This window comes from Danio rerio, chromosome 17, assembly GCF_052040795.2.
Source record: "Danio rerio strain M-AB ecotype USA chromosome 17, GRCz13ab, whole genome shotgun sequence".
Classification (NCBI taxonomy): domain Eukaryota; kingdom Metazoa; phylum Chordata; class Actinopteri; order Cypriniformes; family Danionidae; genus Danio; species Danio rerio.
The window spans coordinates 3680977-3703354 of NC_141037.1; the positions used below are offsets into that span (position 1 = coordinate 3680977).

Sequence of the window (22378 nt, forward strand, 5' to 3'; positions counted from 1 at the left end):
TTGTGAATCACTAAACAAGGAAACAGATATTCTCCAAAATCATTCTGCATAAATCTGTTGATTTTTTTTTTTACAAAATTCTGCACAGAAATAGCAAAAAATATCAGCAGATTCTGCCTTTACTCTTGCATGCCAGATTAACCTGCTGCTTAAATCTGCAATAACGCAGGAAATTAAATATGAAATTATTAACTATGATGAGACAAGATGATTGACAGGGAGTGTAACTAAGCAACATAATGCTCTGCTATCGAGAAGGTAGTTTATCCCAGTGCTTACACACTCAAATCTATGTACTTCTTCTTTACAAAAAACAAGTCTATACTTTTAGGACGCAGTAGAAGGTGTATTGGGACGCAGCAATAATCCTTTCCTTCACCTGGTTATTTCTTGTTGTAGTTGGGTGACGGTGCAGACGTAAAACACCACCCCAAAGTAAACGGTGGGCTCCAGTCCGTACTTGTCCAGCTGCTTCTTCAGCGGCTTCTCCAGATCAATCCATCTCTGCTGGTTCTGCTTGTTGTAATACCACAGGCTGAAGTACGTTATCTGTGGAATGAACACAATTTCACTCACGAGAAAACACACGCATGAGGAGGAACACCATTCATGTGTTTAACTATACATCAGCTTTATGAAGGTGGAATAATAATAATAATAGCTAGGGCTGGGTGATTTTTCTGATTTTTTCGATTAATTCGAATTTACGTTTTGACGACGATTTAATCTTATATTAAATTGAGAATCGCGATTTTTAAAAAATATATACATTTAATACATTATAATGACACCAATGCACTTTGGTTCACTCTCTGTATGTAGCAGGAAGCACACCAGAAGCGCCTCTCGGCAACGCGCTCCGCAGCACTACGCAGCGCCATGGATTTTAGAATTCTAAACCGGTTTCTATACACACACAGTGCGCCACAGAGCGCCATCTGATTCGTTTCATGTTAAATAACATGCGAATGTGCGCGTTTGGTGTGTGATAGTTTAAACTGTCATGTGCTTCTGGTGTGCGACCTGCTTGACTGCCTGTTAAAGCGTGAAGACATGTAGGATTTTACTTGTTGCATTAGTCTGAGTCACGTCTGTGTGAATTGTCAAGACATATTCCCTCATCAAGTCGATAAACTCCATCTCAACATGTATGAAGGACGTAAGAACCTGCCATGTGAAAAACCGCGCTGATCTTTTGGTTTGAACACGAGTAGGGGTGAGGGACTGTAGCAGTGAAAATGAAAGTACCCGCCCCCATGACGTCATTTAGCGGACCTAGTTGAAAACCAGACAGATCAGGCAGCATAATACAGAGAGTGGAGCAAAGCGCATCAAATGATCGGTATTTAAAAGGGGGGAAAAGAAAAATAGATTAAATATATTATTTTATGTCAGACACACATCAGGTACTTGTATTTGCTCCTGCTATACATCCACAACTTCACACATTGGGTTAAATTAGACTTTACAGTTTCCATGTTCAGTCCTTTACTTCCACTGTATCTTTTTAAGAAAAAGGCAGCAGCTTTACAACCTGACATTCAATCAGAAGACAAAGTCAAAGCCGAGCTGACAGCCAATCTTTCCTAGGCTCAGCAAAACTAGCAAAAATACCTCTGTATTCCTGCAAGCGCAATATTTACACAAATATTTCTTATTCAAATCTTCAGGAAAGCTATTTAACTCGTGAATTTGTTTTACATTTATTTACACCTTGACCGATTTTTGTATGACATGGCCATTAAAAATACAATGTTCCTTAACCAGATGGTTTTTCAAGTTACTTATAAAGAGAATGTTACTTCAGTCATGTTGTTGTAATGTTGAGAAGACTAGTAACACAATAAAATTTTTTTTAAAAATCAAAATCGAAACCGTGAATCGGTCAAACTTTATAAAAAACCTAGATTTAATTTTTTTGCCAAATCTCCCAGCCCTAATAATAGCCTAACTTTATTTTTATTTACTGCATGTAACAGTTTAACAAGTTTCACAAGGCATAATAAGAATGTTAATGTAAATGTTAAAAAAATTTATCAACAAATTAAATCATTCAAATCTAAGATATATATACAATATATATACAATAAAAAAGTAACATTCAAAAAATGTTTTCGAGAAATTTAAATATGCTTAGATTCTGTGCATGTCAGATTTGTAGAGGGAGCGTGTGTGTGTCATATAGTATGAATCATCTCAGACTGGTTTCTTGAACATAACAATGAGTTTATTTTACTCAAGTGGCCTCCACAGTCACCACCTTTGGTGTAATGGGAGATTCACAATCACATCATGGATGTGCAGCCGACAAATCTGCAGCAACTGGGTGATGCTATCACGTCAATATGGAGCGAAATCTCTGAGGAATATTTCCAGTACCTTGTTGAATCTAAGCCACGAAGGATTAAGGCAGTTCTGAAGGCAAAAGGTCTAACCCGGTACTAGTAAAGTGTACCTAATAAAGTGGCCAATGAGTGTAACTGTTACGAAAATAAATATTTGAAGATGGCAGAACTATCAATCAAGTAAACTATGCTGACCTGAAGCACTGATAGGTGCACAGGGAAAAAATATATGTTATGTGAAAATGTGCATCTACCAGATGTAGTGGCAATAAAAGCAATAAATTGCAAGCCATTGGCCTTATGCAAGTAATTTATATAAACCATGGTTTCCGCTACATTCATTCTTCCATGGCAGGGCGCCACACCAATATTCATCCAACCACGACTACATTACAGCTCCTCATTCAAAACATTCAGTCGTGTTTTTTATAGCTGGTTATTATCGGACCAAAACATATTAAAAGTTTGTGTGTGAATGTGTGTATGGGTGTTTTCCAGTACTGGGTTGCAGCTGGTTGCATCCACTCCATAAATCATATGCTGGAATAGTTGGCGGTTCATTCCTGGAATAGAGACCAAGCCGAAGTAGGGCTGTGCAATTAATCGAAAATCCGATTTCGACTTTTAACGATTATGAGAAACTATTAATCGAGATAAACGATTATTCCATCACGTACCGCCCCCCTTCCAGTTGTACACGTGTGAAAAGTCTTTGCCTCTGCAAAGCTCAGTTCCACATGAAAATGACAAAGTGTGTGCTGTAATGTAACTTTTGCAGCACAGGATGCACATCATTCATATTTTTAAAAGCGCAAAAGAGCACGTGCTGTTGTGTGTGCGCAAGCCGTGCTTAGCCTCGGACAGGTAGTGTGTGTGTGTGTGTGTTTGCGCGCGCGCCGCGCTTAGCCTCGAACACATCTAACGCGATCTTAATGTGAGCACTTTAATGGTCAAATACATCCACATTTGTGTCAGAGCGCGGTGTTTAGTGATTATTTATACAAATAAATATATGAATATTATAAATATGAATAATATAAATATTACAAAATATTATAGGAAATACTGTAAAAAAAAAAACCCTCTGTTAAACATTATTTGGGAAATATTTATATATAAAAATAAATTCACAGGAGGATGAATAATTTTGACTTCAACTGATAATCGTTTTGAATAATCGTGATTACAGTTATGACCAAAATAATCGTGATTAGGATTTTTCCCATAATCGAGCAGCACTAAGCGGAAGGAAAAAATACGTTTTATCGGCTAGAAAGGCATACATAGCATGTAATCATGAACAAAGCTTTGAAATTTGAAAAGTTGGACAGATATAAGAGCTTTGGAATCGCATCGTGACGCCCAGGATAAGATTAAATAGTGAGGTCCCTACAGATGCCCACCTCTACTGAAAAATACACTTCACCTTCTAGGGCTGTGCAATTTATTGAAAATCCGGTTTCGAATGTAACGTTTGCAGCACGGGATGCTCATCATTCAATAATGTATGTTCGAATCATTCATATTTTTAAAAGCGTGAAAGAGCACATGTTGTGTGTGTGTGTGTGTGTGTGTGTGTGTGTGTGTGCGTGCCGCGCTTGGACTCGGACATGCTCGGAGACGAGCAGAGCACACACACATCTAGCGCCATCTTAATGTGAGCGCTTTAATGCTCAAATACATGCACATTTGTGTCAGAGCGCGATGTTTAGTGATTGTTCATATTAACCCTCATTTGTGTAATAAACAAACAAATTGAGGATCAAAAGACATGTGAAAGAGAAACCATATCAGAGCCGCACTATTCTTTAAGTGACAGTGCGCAATATTCCTGCGGCTGACTGTTTTTATTATTAATCAAACAACAAAAGGAGAAAATCCCTCACTGCTCTTGACTGAAGGACTTTTGTAGCTAAAGTTTTTTTCTTACAGTGAAGATGCTTAAAGAAGAGTTTAAACATAACAGATTTAATAACTCATTTCTAATAACTGATTTCTTTTATCTTTGCTATGATGACTACATTATATTTTACTAGACAGTTTTCTAGACACTAGTATTCAGCTTAAAGTGACATTCAGAGCCTTAACTAGTGTAATTAGGCGAGTTATTGTATAGCAGTAGTTTCTTTTGCAGACAATCAAACATTTATATATTGCTTAAAGGGGCTAATAATATCACGCTATTAAAATAGATTTTAAAATATTTAAACCTGCTTTTATTCAAGCCGAAATAAAACAAATAAGCCTTTCTCCAGAAGAAAAAATATTATAGGAAATACTGTGAAAAATTCCTCCGTTAAACATCATTTGGGAAATATTTATATAGAAAAAAATTCACAGAAGGGCCAATAATTTTGACTTCAACTGATAATCTTTTGAATTATCCTGATTACAATTATGACCAAAATAATCGTGATTATGATTTTTCCCATAATCCAGCAGCCCTATCACCTTCTGTACTAGTAAATGTCAGTAAAGGCAACAGTACATTTGCAGGCTGTTAAGAAACTTCCATCATGTTTAAACATCCATGTTGATCTAAAATTGACGGAAGATTGCTTAAAAATTATCAGACTTCAACAGCAGCTGACAGCATTATAATGAAGTGCAAGCACACACACACACACACACAATCAAACGTGAGCACACAATCTCACACACACTAACAAATGTACGCACATACACTTACACATAAGTGCATGCATGCACGCACACGCACACATGCACGCACAAACAAACAAACAAACAAACGTGAGCACACACAATCTCGCACACACACACACACACACACACTTAGAAACGTGCACGCGAACGCGCACACACACACACACACACACACACACACTCACACAAACAAACAAACATGAGAACACACAATCTCGCACACAAGTGCGCATACACACACACACACACACACACACACACACACACACACACACACACACACACACACACACACTCGAAAGTGCACACACACACACTCTTACACATAAGTGCATGGGCACACACACTCCGAAACGTGGATGCACAGTACACACACACCCACCCACACAAACAATGTGAGCACACACAATTTCACAAACAAGTGCGCGCACACACACTCACAAATGTGCGCACACTAGGGGTGTAACGATTTATCGTTGTACGATTTATTGCGATGCAAAAATGTCTCGATATGCATCGTGGCGTTATGACGATTTGATTACGATATGACGTCCGTTTTCTCTTATTAGTTGAGCTGTTTGCAAGTGAGCTACGTTCCACCTGCTGTCGCACGAGAGTTCAGATTCCAGCAGCAGTAATGTTAGCAGACCAAAATGAGTGGAGCTGAAATAAAGGACGACTCATCCTCTCAAAATCAGACGTCTGGCAACATTTCGGTTGTACAGTCATTGCTTTAGACTCGTCCGCTTTTTGACACGCATACTGGGTCAAACATAGCCGAAGTTTCAAACTCATCCCAGTGATTTACATACTTTGCACAGCGACATGGATACCTCCTAATGGTGTTGAAAGAGTCACATACTGTATTTATAAGGTACAATTCAGCCTAAAATATCATTCTGTCTTCATATAATGATGTATTGGCGGCCGCAAAATCACACATGACGTGAGCTGACCGTGAGCTGCTACTACAGAGGGCGGACTATGATAGACGCGCGCGTATGGCAAGCCGTTTTAGCATTTAAACCTTTGATCCGACTATCCATAAATATATTTTGAGATATCTCTAATTATATTTTGACTAGTCATAATTATAATTTGACTAGTCAGAATGACAATTAGACATATCTGCAATTACAATTGTACTAGTACGAAATCAGATTGGAGATATCTGCAAATATATTATGACTAGTCATATTCCTCCATTGACTTCCATTGAAAAATATTTGCAGATATCTCTAAATGAGTTTTGACTAGTCACAATTGTAATTAGAGATATCTCCAAATGAATTTAATTAAATATGAATTAAATACCTGGAAATGTGGATTTTTTTTTTTGCACACAAAAAACGCAAGTGACCAAGCAAAGCCTTAAGCTCTTACTGTTAAATTCAATTGAATAGAAAGCTTTTTTTTTGCACCTTTACTTAAATTGTTCCTTAATTTTGTCTCTGTCATTTCAATAATATTTTATAAGAAGTTTTTAAATTGTTTTATTTTCCAGGGACAGGCCTGTTTAATTTATTTTCTTAAAGAAGGTTCAGTTTAACAAGTTGAAACAAAAGAAATACATAAAAAATAGTTTACTTGGTAAAATTTGCATTTCAGTTAAATTTTCAGTTTTTATTCCAAATATTGTGATACACATCGAATCGTGAACATTATATCGTGATACACATCGTATCGTGAGCTGAGTGTATCGTTACACCCCTAGCGCACACACTCACAAGTGCATACACACACACTCGAAACGTACACGCACAGTACATGCACACAAACAAAATCACAAACGTGTGCGCACACTATCACGCACATTGAATCTCACACTCTTACACACACATTTTCACACAAAGACACAAACAATCGCTCACACACAAACACACACACTTTCACTCAAACATATACACTCTTTATCTTAAACACACTAAACACACACACACACACACTCTCAAAGCTACTGTCAAACACACACTTTCACTCTCTCTCTCTCACTCACTCACTCACTCACTCACTCACTCACTCACTCCTAAATTGTCAGCACAGATGCATTGAGTGTGTTTGACAGCATTTTGGTGGCAGTCCTAGAATAGCCGAGACTCCAGACGGCACCAGCGAGCTAAAATAAACACACGCCCATGCTGTGTTAAGGTGACTCCAACCCGATTAAACCAACATGATGCCTTAGCAGCAGAAAACAACCAATCCTACCTCGCGTAGCTCCAGCCTCTGCGCGACCGCCTCCAGACACTCCTGTCCCGTACTCTCCACCGAAAGCGTGAACTCCACGTATTCTCCATTGAGCAGCTGAATGCGGGTCACCAGGCAGCTCTTGCTGGACACCGTGTATCTCCTGGTTCTCTTGAGCTTTAATCCGAACGGAAGGGGCATGTTGAACCCGCGCCGCGACCTTCCTCCAACAGAACGATTCGATTCAGCTTTCCTCTGCGCTTAATCCATGGAGAGGTGCTGGATTATACAGGGCTCCACAAGACAAACACATGAGTGCCTGGATAATCAAGACAAACCAGCAGCAAAACAGATTAGCAGTGACATTTGCAGATACTAACGGCCCAAGCGCTCACTATTTATCTGCTTTCCTGATAAAACTGCAGATAACAGGGTTTAAAATAAGCAATATTCATGCACAAACAAATAAAGAATGTTATTAAATTTTACAAAAGAAAGAGAAGTAGGGCTGGGCGACTAAATTCAAAATCTCCTTTAATTGAACATTAACCAGTTAAACTCTGCTCTTATTTGGGGATTTCCGCCTGGATTTTGCCTACCCAAATTTAAAGGCTTTCCAAATCCACATGCAGAGGTGTAAATGCAAACATTTGGTATCATTTTAAAGAAAACCTTTTGAATTTTCATAAAACACTATTAAAAGTGTTTAAAATATCTGTATATGTTGTCTGTGTTATAATAAACACCTGTTTTTTTTATCATTTTTAAATATTTTTTAGGTGTTTATTACAACACAGACAACATATACAGGTATTTTAAACACTTTCAATAGTGTTTTATGAAAATTCAAAGTTTTTTTTTTTTTTAATGATACCAAATGTTTGCATTTACATCTCTCCATGTGGATTTGGGAAGCTTTTAAATTTGGGTAGGCAAAATCCAGGCGGAAATGCCAAAATAGCAGCAGAGTTTAACTGGTTAAATGAATGAACGTGCCAATATAGAACCAACTTTACTTCACTCGCTACCTTGAATATTGGGTCAGAAATGATTTCAAAACAACATTAGCACTATTTAATTGACTGCAAACAATGTCGTACTTTCATAGTCATTGTCTGATTATATTATTTCCCTATTTAAAAGTTGCAAATAATACTTTTTTGTAATTATATTAGCAAAGAAAAAAATCTGAATTTACCAACTTTACCTAAATTCACACAATTCAAAGCAAACCAATACTTACACTTACTCAAAAAGTGTTATTCTTATATGGAACTACGCAAATATACATTTATTTAAAAAAAATATATTAAAATTGTAAAAGAATTGAGCTAAGTCAGTTTATATTCACACATTCGTTCAGTGACATGCTCCTAAATTGTCTACCATGCTACTTTGAATATTCGGTCTGAAATCACATGCAAGTATGACTTAAAAAACATTAGCACTATTTTGTTGACTGTGAACAATGTTATACTTTGATAGTCATTGGCTGCTAATATGATTTCACTAATTAGAATTTGCAAATAATACTTTTATGAAATTATATTAAGGAAAAAAAGAAAATATGCGAATATAAAACCAGCTTTTTTTGACTGATACAGTGTCTATTTATTTGACTGTGAACAATGCTGAAATTATAATATTAAGGTAAAAGAATGAACGTTCTAATATAAAACCAACTTTAGGCCAATCATTAAGTAACAATTATATAATGTTTACTTTGTCAGTGCTCTATAAACAACATCTATACACTAGTTTAAGCCTGTCACAGATGTCTTATAAACAATTATAAATGTTTAAATTTAAGGATTTTTTTATAAACGAAATACTAACTTGGGTTATCAAGCTGATGGCTGCATTTAATAATCAATATACTCCAAGTTAAAGATAATGCATTTATTAATCTGTATTTAGTAGGGATGTAACGGTATTGTAAATGCCGTCATACCGCAATATTAATTTTTTTCGATATTACCGTACTCGCATGACTCGGTAAAACTATAGGTCTTCTGAGAAAATTTGCTCAGGTGAATGAAGCGAACGGGAGGTAGCGAAAACTACAATTCCCATCAGCCCATGCTTGACCATCATCCCTTGTGGTCTGTTGTCGCTACAGATCCACTTGTCCTCTCAAGTGGGGGAAAGACAATGCACAACGTTACCCACTGCTGTCAACCTGGGCCAAGTCATATCTCTCTTGTCCCAGAAACCTCAGTCCCAAATGAGAGGGTTTTTTTCTGTTGCAGGGGACATTGTAAATACCCAGAGATCCCAGCTTTTACCAGATTATATTTATATGATAATTTTCCTTTAAACCCATCTCTATCTAAGTGAGTGAGTGATTAAATGTTGAATGTGATGAGTTTTCAACAATACTAAATTGAAACTTTATTTTTTTACATGGTTTAATATTTTTTTGTTATTCAAATTGAAGTTCCTGTTTCAAAGCTTACAGATAGATGGCTAATTTGTATGTCATTGACACTTTTGGCACTTTTTTGGAGTATTTTCATAAGTTTTGTTTTTTCCTGTAAATGATTCAATAAATACCGTACCGTGACATTCATACCGAGGTATTACCGTACCGTGAAATTCTGATACCGTTACATCCCTAGTATTTAGAAATATAAACAAACACACACGGTCAAATAGTTTAAGATATAAAAAGATTCATTTTTAAATTGTTTTGAATCAGTTGGTCAGTCATACACACATATTGAAAGAAAATATTGAAGTGAAGTTGGTTTTATATTTGTACATTTATTCAGTGACAACTTGAGACGTGCTCCCTATAGTGTTCACCACGCTACTTTGAATATTCGGTGTGAAATCGCATGCGAGTATGACTTCTAAACCAGTGTTTCTCAACTGGTGGGTCACGACCCAAAAGTGGGTCGCGGGAACATTTTCAGTGGGTCGCGGAGCGTGTGGTCTAAACAGCGACAAAAGTTTAATTTTTAACTTATTTTGACTTTTATTTTGAAATGCGTGCACGACAACAGTACCGTTTGACATGTGAAGTTTTATTTAATTATAGTTACAAATATGTCAAAGCGCAAGTACGACCCTGAATTTGTAAATTGTGGATTTACATATATTGACGACAAAAAAGACTTAAAGAGACTCACAAGAGAGCAAGAAACGTTCTAAATTATAACGACATTTAGAAACCAGACAACATGTTTTATTAACAGTTTAGTTCATGGTAACTGAACCTATCCTTACCCTAACCACTGTTTACAGCAGGCATGTCCAAACTACGGCCCGCGGGCCATCTGCGGCCCGCAATCAGTTTTTTGGCAGCCTGCGAGGCTTTTTATAAATATCAATAGAATCTGGCCCGCTATACAAAAATGAACGTAATTCAAAAAATAACCACCGGGTGTCGCTATTACATGCATTCAATTAAGCAGCAGTTCTTGTTATGATCTGTCTGTCTGTCTGTCTGTCTGTCTGTCTGTCTGTCTGTCTGTCTATCTGTCTATCTGTCTATCTATCTATCTATCTATCTATCTATCTATCTATATACACACAGTTGAATTATTAGCCCCTCTTTGATTTATTTCTTCTTTTTTAAATAGTTCCCAAATGTGTTTAACAGAGCAAGGACATTTTTACAGTATGTCTGATATTATTTTTTTCTTTTGGAGAAAGACTTATGTTTTATTTCGGCTAGAATAAAAAGCGGTTAAAATTTTTTTTATGAACCATTTTAAGGTCAAAATTATTAGCCACTTAAGTCTTCAGAACAAACCACTGTTATAAAATAACTTGCCTAATTACCTTAACTTAACAAGTTAACTTGATTAACCTAGTTAAGCCTTTAAATGTCACTTTAAGCTATAGAGAAGTGTCTTAAAAATATCCAGTCAAATATTATTTACTGTCATCATGGCAAAGATAAAATAAATCAGTTATTTGAAATGAGTTACTAAAACTAATATGTTTAGAAATGTGTTGAAAAAAATCTTCTCTCCGTTAAACAGAAATTGGGGAAAAAATAAACGGGGGCTAATAATTTAGGGGGGCTAACAATTCTGACTTCAACTGTATTTATATATATATATATATATATATATATATATATATATATATATATATATATATATATGCGTGTCTGTGTGATGTATGTAAAATTTGGCCCGCGACAACGTTTGTTTTTTTGCATCTGGCCCTCGGCCCAAAAAGTTTGGACACCCCTGGTTTACAGTATTTGTCGTTTTTACTTTGTAATACTTCTATAATTTTAATTTTGTTAAATGACAGCAATAAAATATAGTTTATTTGTAAGTCTTGGTGATTTTCTTATGATTTATCAGTCACTATTGTGTATGTAAACAAATAAATACAAATTAATTATTATTTCTAAAATTGTAATGTAGTTCCTAAAAATCTGGGTGGCGGCTTAATGACCATATAATGTGGGTCCCATGGCCAAACCAGTTGAGAACCCCTGTTCTAAACAACTTTACACCATTTAATTGACTATAAACATACGTTGATAGTCACTGGCTGATAATCTGATTTCACGATTTTTATTTATTTTTTTAATTAAATTAAGGAGAAAGTCTGATTGTGCAAATATAAAACCATCTTTACCTCAACTCACAATTCAAAGCAAATGCTCAAATATTACACCGACTCAAAAGATTACGTTTATGTGTAATTATGCAAATATAGATTTATAATAAAAACGAAATATCAAAATTGTTAAAAGATGTATCATAAATATGACAATTTTCCAATGTGACTAACGTCACAATGAAACTAATGAGAGTAAACATAAACAAAACAATAACAGACGGAGCGTGATTTAGGCCTTTTAAATCCGCAAATCTCCAAAAACAAGTGTATTGTTAACTAAAAGTACATAAAATCCCCTAAATCTGCCCTCGAGTCAACATACAGATGCATTTAATGCGTATTAACGGGATATAAACAAACGCCAAAAATGTCTGACTAACTTTTTATGGAGCAACAAGTGACCACAAAACCGCACGCGCACATACTGGACTCAGACACTTCACAAATTAAGACGTTAAAGTCTCCAAACTCGCATTTAAACATCCAAACCCGTAAGGTATATAAAAAATAAATGCGTTTGGAGTTAAATTGTGAGTTTACGAGCGCGACTTAGCTAACGGTGCTAACACTTCTGAGTAAAACTATGGAAAAGAGTCGTTTAAACTGCTCTCCGCTGCTTACCTGCTGAATTATCTGATCGGATATGTCCTTAAATCACAACATTAATACTTTGTGGATGAGAAATTACGGTTTGTGGAGATAATCCGCCATTTGGTGGAGTTTGTTTTTTCGGGATTGACGCATGTTTGAGGTTCCTCGGGTCACACTCCTGCTGGCTGCGTCACTTCCTCCGGGATGCCAGAAGAAAGGTGACCGGGAATAGGCTCATCCGCGGCTCTACTTTCTCTCACTTCCGCGCAGGAATCGTAACATCTGTTTCAGTTTCTCCGACTCTTTGAGATCTGCTTTTCGATTAGGACCGCGTATGATTAGCGTTGGATATTTTTGGAATATGATAGTGCGCTCGGATTTTATTTAAAGTAAAATAAGATGTATAAATTGAAGATTCACGCTGCGCTTGGACGCATGACGTCAGCTGCGTGGAATGCGTGGAATGAGCGCAGCCGCTATAAAGCCGCGTGAATAATAATAACTGCAGTGAAACTCTCAGTATTTGCAGTGATAAGCGATCTCTTGAGGGTTTTCTGGGTCTGTCATAAAACAAAAGTGTTGTCATGTTATCTGTTAAACTTTAATTGAAGTTAGAGGACACTTTATTGCTCGTTTAACTTAAGATAATGCGTTTTAAATCATTATATTTTAATTAAATGTGCAATAAACAAGCCAGATGTGTTTGCAACAGCATTTTTTTATTATTTTAAACAAAATATTACTAAAATACAGTAGTCAAATCATTTGAGAATATAAAAATAACACTGTAAAATGTTTTTAATTCAATGCTAAACACTCGATTAAATCAGTCGTGCATAACAGAGTGAAATTATCAATAACAGTGTTAACAATTAAACTCTTCAATACTGGCTATAATATAAATGATATTATGGTTGCATATAGCCATGATAATGAAGTCATAAAGCAAAAGTGTCATCATAAGTGTGTCCTGTTATCTGTTAAACTACTAATTGAAATTACAGGACACTTTACTGCTCATTTAACTTAACATAATTTGATTTAAATCATTATATTTAGATAAAAAGTGCAAAAAAACAAACAAAAAAAAAAAACAAGATGGATGTGATTGCAACAGCATGTATTTATACCAGAAATAAAGGCACATGAGCTGTCACGGGGGTAGTACCTTTTCAAAAGGTACAAATTTGTACTTAAGGGGTCCATTTTGGTACTTCAAAAATGTATATTAGGACCAACAAATTTTAATAGGAACACTTTTGTACTATTTAGGTACTAATTTGCACCTTTGAGGTATTAATATCAACCATTTAGGTACAAATGTGTACTTTTTAAAAAGGTACAACCCCAGTGACAGCTCACGTACCTTTATTTCTGAGAGTGTATGCAATATTACTATAATAAAACCTAAGGGTTTCTGGGTCTGTCATATGACAAAAGTGTTGTCTTGTTATCTGTTAAACTTTAACTGAAGCTGAAGGACATTTTATTGCTTGTTTAACTCAAGATAATGCGATTTAAATCATTATCTTTTAATAAAATGTGCAATAAACGAGCCAGATGTGATTAAAAACACAGTTATTAATTATATTCAATATTATTAAAATAAAGAAGTCAAATCATTTGAGAATTTAAAAATAACACAGTAAAATGTTTCTCATTCAAAACACTCGATTGAATCAATCATGTATAACAGTGTTTACAATTGAACTCTTCAATACTGGCTATAATATAAATCATATGATTACACATAGTCATTATAATATAGCCATAAAGCTAAAGTGTCATAAGTGTGTCCTGTTATCTGTTAAAACTACAAATAAAAGCTGCAGGACACTTTATTGCTCGTTTAACTTAACATAATTCGATTTAAATTATTAAGTTTTGATAAAATGTGCAAAAAAACAACAAAAAAAAAACAAGATAGATGTGATTGCACACATTTGTACTTAAGTATTGGTACCTCGAAAATATATAATAGTACCCAATTTTAATAGGAACACTTTTGTACTATTTAGGTACTAATTTGCTCCTTTGAGGTATTAATATGGACCATTTAAGTACAAATTTGTACTTTTTAATAAGGTAACACCCCAGTGACAGCTCATGTACCTTTATTTCAGAAAGTGTATGCAATATTATTATAATAAAATCTAAGGGTATTTGGGTCTGTCATGAAACAAAAGTGTTGTCATGTTATCTGTTAAACTTTATTTGATGTTAGAGGACACTTTAATGCTCATTTAACTTACAATAATGCAATTTAAATCATTATGTTTGATTAAAATGTGCAATTAACAAGCCAGATGTGTTTGCAGCAACATGTATTTATTATCTATATTCAATATTATTATAATAAGACCCAGGGTTTCTGGATCTGTCATAAAACAAAAGCGTTGTTATGTTGTTAAGGTTTAAATGAAGCTGCAGGACACTTTATTGCTCGTTTAACTTATAATAATGCAATTTAAATCATTATGTTTGATTAAAATGTGCAATAAACAAGCCAGATGTGATTGCAGCAACATGTATTTATTATCGATATTCAATATTATTATAATAAAATCTAAGGGTATTTGAGTCTGTCATAAAACAAAAGCGTTGTTATGTTATCTGTTCACCTTTAATTTAAGCTAGAGGACACTTTATAGCCCGTTTAACTCAGGATAATGCTAAATCCTGATAATTTTTAATAATAATTTAATAATTTATATCCTTATGTTTTAATAAATTGTGCAATAAAACTGGATAGATGTGTTTACAACAGCATTTGTTTAATATTTTAAATGAAATATTATTAAATTCAGTGGTCAAATCATTTGAGGATATAAAAATAACACTGTAAAATGTTTCTCATTCAATGCCAAACACTCAATTAAACCAGTCATACATTACAGTGTAAAATTATCAATCAAATATAACAGTGTTTACAATTGAACTCTTTAATACTGGCTGTAAGTAATATTATGGCTACTTATAGCCATTATAATAAAGCCATAAAACAAAAGTGTTGTCATGAGTGTGTCCTGTTATCTGGTAAACATTAAATGAAGTTTCACGACACTTTATTGCTGATTTAACGTACAACAATGCAACTCAAATCATTTTGTTTGATTAAAATGTGCAATACATAAGACAGATGTGATTGCAGCAGCATTTATTTATTATCTATTTTCAATATTACTATAATAATAGCCAGGGTTTCTGGGTCTGTAATAAGACAAAAGTGTTGTCATGTTATCTTAAACTTTAAGGGCTCTATTTTGACAGTCCATGCTCAGAGCGCAAAACGCAGGGCGCAAATGCTTTCAGGGCGTGTCAGAACGCATTTTTGCTAATTTACGGACGGGATAATCTGCTTTGCGCCAAGGCGCATGGTCTAAAAGGGTTGAGTTTATTTTCTTAATGAGTTATAGGTGTGTTTTGAGAATAAACCAATCAGAGTCTCATCTCCCATTCCCTTTAAGAGTCAGCTGCGTCACGCCAAGAGCGCATTCGCTATTTACAGGACGCAAAGTAAGTCTAAGTGGAAAAAATGAGCATTTCACTAGCAAATTGTTAAACAGAGCATCTACTGCGTAAGAATGAGAGATAATGGATCTACTTTCACTTTCGCTCTTGGATAGGGAAACCTTTATGCACAGACATCAATTAGTCTATAAATAAATACTTTTGTTTGTTAAGCGCAAATATTCGTTTCAAAACTATTTCTAAATTCAGTTCTAATTTCCAGCAAATGAATGATTGAACAATAATGACCAAGTGTGGTCAAAATACTGAGTTATTTCCCAATACACCTGCCTTACCCCATATGGTATAAAACCTGACAGGTGGGCAAATTTAAGCTTGTTTTTAATAAAACAAATATAAATATGGATATAATAAATAATACTGCTAATAATAATAACATTATACAAAAGCAAATTGTTATGAATGAACTGAAATAGCCTCCTGAGATGAAGAAGACATAAAAGCAGTGATTTTTCATATTTATGAAGGCTAGAAAATAATATGTTTTGTAATATTTTAATGCTTTATATTTATATTCTATATCTATTCTTATTATATCCTATATATATCCTTAATATTTAATTTTTTCATATGTAAAGATATTTGCCTATTGCTCTCTTGTGTGTATTAAGCGGTGTGTAAGTGAGGCGCAACTCTGTGCTGGAGTTTAGACCGGGTTAGTTTTGGTCTAATGAAAAATCTATTATAGTTTCTCAAAATAGCAACGCGCCAGCAGTGCACCTCAGAACGCCTTCCTTTTTAGACCAGAACGCCTATGGGCGCACATATGAGCGCTAATGCATTTGCTATTTAAACAGCGTAGCGCAACGCCTCAAAGCGACTCTTGCGCCAAGCTGAAACTAGCAAAAGACTATTGCGCCGCGCCTTGCGCCACACTGCGCCGGGTGTATGATAGGGCCCTGAATGAAGTAACAGGACACTTTATTGCTCGTTTAACTCAAGATAATGCGATTTAAATCATTATGTTTTAGTTAAATGTGCAAAAAAAAAAAAAACAAGCCGGATGTGATTGCGACAGCATTTATTTATTATTTATATTCAATATTATTAAAATACAATAGTCAAATCATTTGAGAATATAAAAATCACAGTACAAAAAGTTTTTCATTCCTCAGTAGTTAGAAAAAATGCAAAACCCTCAATTAAAGCAGTGATATCTAACAGTGTAAATTATATTAATAATATTGTATATTTCAGTGTAACAAAGCTTGAAATGTTTAAACCATATTTAAAGACAGCTTTCATGCATTTACTAAATTATTCAACATCAATACTGCACTTTCTATAATTGTAAACTAACAGAAAATAATCAACAGTAGGCTGGATTACATTTAGACACCGCTTTCATTTAGTTTAATTTATTAACTTAATTATTTCTTCATTTAATAGTTATGTTTTCAAATGGCCAATAGGAAACAGAAGATTTAACCTTTTTTTATCAGAAATGTAGTTTTTCCTCAATACTGTCTATATTATGAATATATTATGGCTAAATACATATATCCATATCTAATAATAAAGCCTACACATCTTCCAGTTAAAGTAAACTGTATCTACACCAGAATTGAACACTGCAACTGTATGTTATATCATTCACAAACTAATAAACACTCCAGTAAACAAAGTAGAGCTAAGTCACAAACAAATCAGTAATATGGCTCTGGAGTCTTAAAAGGATAGTTCACCACAACATGAAAATTACTCTATTACTCACCCTTAAGTGGTTTCAAATCTTCATGAGTTTCTTTGTTTGTTAAAAATTGAATCAAATATTTTGGAAAAAGCTAGAAATATAGTATGAAAAACAAATACTATAGAAGTCAATGGTTACAGTTTTCAGCATTTTTCAAAATATCTTCTTTTGTGCTTACAAGAGCACTCCAAAATGATTAAAAAATGTTAACACAATACTTAGGATTTTTTAAGGGTACAACTTAATTGTTTTATTATCAGTCAACTTCAATTTGTGAAAACAATTAAGCTAACTTAATAATTTGTGTTGGTACAACATGAACAATTATGTAGAACTCAGAAACTAAAACAGGATTGTGACAACACTGTAAAAACATTCTTGCTGCCTTAAATTTAGTTTTTAGCTAAACAAATGAACTTTAAGTCATCTCAACTTACATCAATCAAACTGACTAAAATATTAAGTTAAACTTATAAAGTCTGGTTGAAACCTGATTAGTTTAAACAACATAAAAAATATTTGTTGTCTTGTCTTTTTGCCATTACATTTTTACCTTTTGGTTGAACTATCCCTAAAATTACCCACACAGGTTCATTACGAATTCGTACCCCAGTCTACATTTCTGGAGAGTGCGAAAAATGTACTCTGAGGTATGTTTCCTCGCAGTTTTTGTTTTCGCGAATCAGCCAGAGGCCGCTGTGTGTGCTTTTTGCCGACCTCGTGTGCTGTCTGTGCGCGCTCTTCTCGCATAAATCCACCAGAGGGCACAACAACACACACACACAGCTCTTCAGCCGACCGGCTTGCTGTCGACTGACTGACTGACAGATTGACTGAACCCACCCTCTTCCCTAAACCCAACCGATAGTGTTTTCAACAGCAGATGTAGAAAAAAGGAAAATCAGCGGGATTTTACCACGTTCTTGAATGTTCTTCTCGCATAAATCCACCAGAGGGCACAACAACACACACACACAGCTCTTCAGCCAACCGGCTTGCTGTTGACTGGTTTACTGGCCGACTGACTGACCCAACTCACCCTCTTCCCTAAACACAACTGATAGCGTTGGTATGTTTTATTTTTTGACCATGTTCTCACCCTGTTGTTTATCTATTTCTTTTTGTTTTACTTGCTTTCCGGAATGTTATTCGCTGGACTCGAACCCCTGTCATCACACACTCTCCAATCTGCGTCTCAAGTCCGCCGTTGTACACAGCGAGCCACCAGGCAAACTGATATCACAGGAAAAGCCATCCACACAGAGGTAAGCGGTCAGCTGGTAGCATGAAAATTAACAGAAGCGATCGGCGCCGGTGTCATACAGCCTCGTAACGTTAGTGTTTACAGACGGAACGAAGCCAAACATACCTCAGTGTATAATTCACGCTCTCCAGAAATGTAGACTTCAAAAGTGTAGTTGAAGCCTGATTAAACTGAGTAAAAGCAACATAAAAACATTTGTTGTCGTTTTTGTCATTACATTTTTACAGTGAAGCGTGAGAAATGACAGAATTTTAAATATTGGGTGAACTATCGCTAAAATTACCAACCCAGGCTCATTGCGAATACGTACCCCAGTCTACATTTCTGCCGAGTGTGAAAAATGTACTCTGAGGTATGTTTCCTCTCAGTTTTTGTTTTCGCCAATCAGCCAGAGGCCGCTGTTTGTGCTTTTTGCTGATCTCGTGTGCTGTCTGTGCGCGCTCTTTTCACGTAAATCCACCAGAGGGCACAACAACACACACAACTCTTAAGCCGACCGGCTTGCTGTCGACTGACTGACTGACTGACTGAACCCACCCTCTTCCCTAAACCCAACCGATAGTGTTTTCAACAGCTAATGTAGAAAAAAGGAAAATCAGCGCGATTTTACCACGTTCTTGAATGTTTTATTTTTTGACCATGTTCTCACCCTGTTGTTTATTTATTTATTTTTGTTTTACCTGCTTTCCGGAATGTTATTCGCTGGACTCGAACCCTTGTCATCACACACTCTCCGATCTGCGTCTCAAGTACGTCGTTGTACACAGCGAGCCACCAGGCAAACTGATATCACAGGAAAAGCCATCGACACAGAGGTAAGCGGTCAGCCGGTAGCATGAAAATGAACAGAAGCGATCGGCGCCGGTGTCATACAGCCTCGTAGCGTTAGCTTTTACAGACGGAGCAAAGCCAAACATACCTCAAAGTGTATAATTCACGCTCTCCAGAAATGTAGACTTCAAAAGTCTAGTTGAAGCCTGATTAAACTGAGTTAAAGCAACATAAAAACATTTGTTGTCGTTTTTGTCATGAATTTTAAATATTGGGTAAACTATCGCTAAAATTACCAACCCAGGCTCATTGCGAATACGTACCCCAGTCTACATTTCTGGAGAGTGTGAAAAATGTACTCTGAGGTATGTTTCCTCTCAGTTTTTGTTTTCACGAATCAGCCAGAGGCCGCTGTGTGCGCTTTTTGCTGATCTCGTGTGCTATTTGTGCGTGCTCTTCTCACGTAAATCCACCAGGGGGCACAACAACACACACAACTCTTAAGCCGACTGGCTTGCTGTCGACTGACTGACTGAACCCACCCTCTTCCCTAAACCCAACCGATAGTGTTTTCAACAGCTGATGTAGACAAAAGGAAAATCAGCGCGATTTTACCACGTTTTTAGATGGGGTTTTTTTTTACCATGTTCTCGCCCTGTTGTTTATTTATTTATTTATTTTTGTTTTACCTGCTTTCCGAAGATTATTCGCTGGACTCCTGTCATCACACACGCTCCGATCCGCATCTCAAGTCCGCCATCGTACACAGCGAGCCACCAGGCATACTGATATCATAGGAAAAGCCGTCCACACAGAGGTGAGCAGTCAGCCGGTAGTGCGACAAGGAACAGAAGCCGTCTGGTTTAGTGTCATACAGCCCCATATCGTTAGTTTTTACAGGCGAAACAAAGCCAAACATACCTCAGAGAGTATAATTCACGCTCTCCAGAAATGTAGACTGAGGTACATCTTCCCAATGAGCCCATGTTGAACATTACATAATCAATAAATGCTCAAACACAAGCAGAAACATCATGGGAAGTATTAAATACTGCACACAGCATGTTAAAAATACTGGCATAGAAAACCCTTTACAAAAAGTAAACAAAGAACATCTGAAAACCTGCTGCTAAAAAGGTGTAGCGCTTTTTGCCAAACATCTCACTGAATTAAAACTCCTCACCATCGCTGATCTCTCCTCTAGTTTGCTCCTTCAGAGTCTCGGACACTGATAAGCACTCCTCCATGTTTTTTCTGAGCTCCTCCACCTGCTCCAGCACTTCATTATCATCTTCTGCGCTCCTGGGATTCTCCTCTGCGCAGGTGAGATGTGGATTATCATTCAGAGAGAACTCGCTGTCTTCATTATGGTGAGGCGATACTGCAGGATAAACAGCCTCGGTATGTCTGCGCTCCTCATCAAACACTCTGTGAAGAAGATCATCCACGTCATCTGACGCTTTATTCCTCAGCTGTGAAGGGTTGTGGGATTGTTCTGTGCACAGTGACGTGACGGGGACAGAAATGGGAGATTGCAGGTCGTCCTGAAGATTATCTAGAAGGTGGCGCATTTTGTTCTGTTGGGAATTTTGGAGAATTTAAAAGCATTGTATGTACAGACCATTTTGAGGGATGTAAACAATAACTGTGGTCCCAACTTATTTCCCTGTTTACATTTTGAATTTTTATAGCTTCTGAGAGTTCAAAAAAGTCCACATTTTGATAAATAATGTTATGACGGCTGTTTTAACGTTAAGTTAGGATTGAATTGCCTCTTGTTACTGTTATAAAATGGTTTGACCACAAACAGGAAATGTTCATACTGTAGGCCAGGGGTCACCAATCTTGGTCCTGGAGGGCCGGTGTCCCTGCAGGGTTTAGCTCCAACTTGCTTCAACACACCTGCATGGATGTTTCAAGTACACCTAGTAAGACCTTGATTAGCTTGTTCAGGTGTGTTTGATTAGGGTTGGAGCTAAAATCTGCAGGACACCGCCCCTCCAGGAACAAGTTTGGTGACCACTGCTCTAGGCTAATGACATGACCACATTGAAATGGTTTCACCACTAGAGGGCGTGTATTCACAACAAACAAAGGCGTAGTTTAAAGGGTCACGAAACACTAAAACACATGTTTTGAGCTGTTGACAGTCCTATATGTGTCACACACTGCTATAAACACTATTAGGACACATATATTAAACAAAAAAGTGAAAATTGGTTGTTTTTGCAATTATTTCGAGCAAATTCGTTCTTTCGGTTTGAAACTAATTTTTTAAGCTGCGTCACGCCAATTAGATCCTTGTGTGTACTCCAGCGTGTAGACTGGATGACTGTACCTGGGAGTACTTTGTGATGTCTCTGAGTGTGCTGCATTCATTCATGAGAAAGACTTGGTTTGAACCAATCAGCGCGCTCTATTTTGTATGCGGTGCAACTTCATTAATATGCATGATAGCTTCCAGGACTGTTTTTACCTGTTAAGCCTGGTTTATACCCGACGCATCCGCTTGTTCGCTTGAGTGCGCACGGCGAATGTGACGTCATTGAGGAGTTTGCGAAGGTTCGCTTTGGGTGCGCGCGGCATGATTTCGGCTGGCGGTGTGTAGGCCATTTTTTGAGACTCGAGCGAAGAGTGCGAGCGGTGCCGCAACAGATTTGAGTTGAATATGAACCACTTTGAAGAGATTTTGTCTGAAACAGTACAACTGTACACACATCTTTATGACCCGTGATCAGAGAGATA

The 22378-nt window shown here is 36.3% G+C and overlaps 2 protein-coding genes across 7 annotated transcripts in view; both read right to left on the reverse strand.

Moving 5' to 3' along the window:
• The window catches only part of ptpn21 (protein tyrosine phosphatase non-receptor type 21), an 80343-nt gene extending 67785 nt beyond the window's left edge, over nt 1-12558 (reverse strand). For both annotated transcript variants that reach the window (XM_087289857.1, XM_087289856.1), the window contains exons 1-3: nt 12405-12558; nt 7218-7515; nt 380-549 (exon numbers count right to left, since the gene is read on the reverse strand). In XM_087289857.1, coding sequence (XP_087145983.1) covers nt 380-549; nt 7218-7397 — 350 coding nt within the window. In that variant the 5' untranslated portion in view covers nt 7398-7515; nt 12405-12558. The remainder of the gene's footprint in view (nt 1-379; nt 550-7217; nt 7516-12404) is intronic.
• A 4353-nt stretch (nt 12559-16911) lies between these two features.
• spata7 (spermatogenesis associated 7) overlaps nt 16912-22378 on the reverse strand; it is a 28679-nt gene continuing 23212 nt past the window's right edge. Inside the window, exons 12-14 of one of the 5 annotated variants that reach the window (XR_015512922.1) lie at nt 19967-21210; nt 18613-19186; nt 16912-18431 (exon numbers count right to left, since the gene is read on the reverse strand). Coding sequence is in view for 1 of the 5 variants with exons in the window: in XM_087290061.1 (XP_087146187.1) it covers nt 20803-21210 (408 nt within the window). In the remaining 4 variants the exon portion in view is untranslated. Of the gene's footprint in view, nt 21211-22378 lie in introns of all 5 variants that reach the window. The other 4 variants (XR_015512920.1, XR_015512921.1, XR_015512919.1 and 1 more) reach the window with 4 other exon arrangements.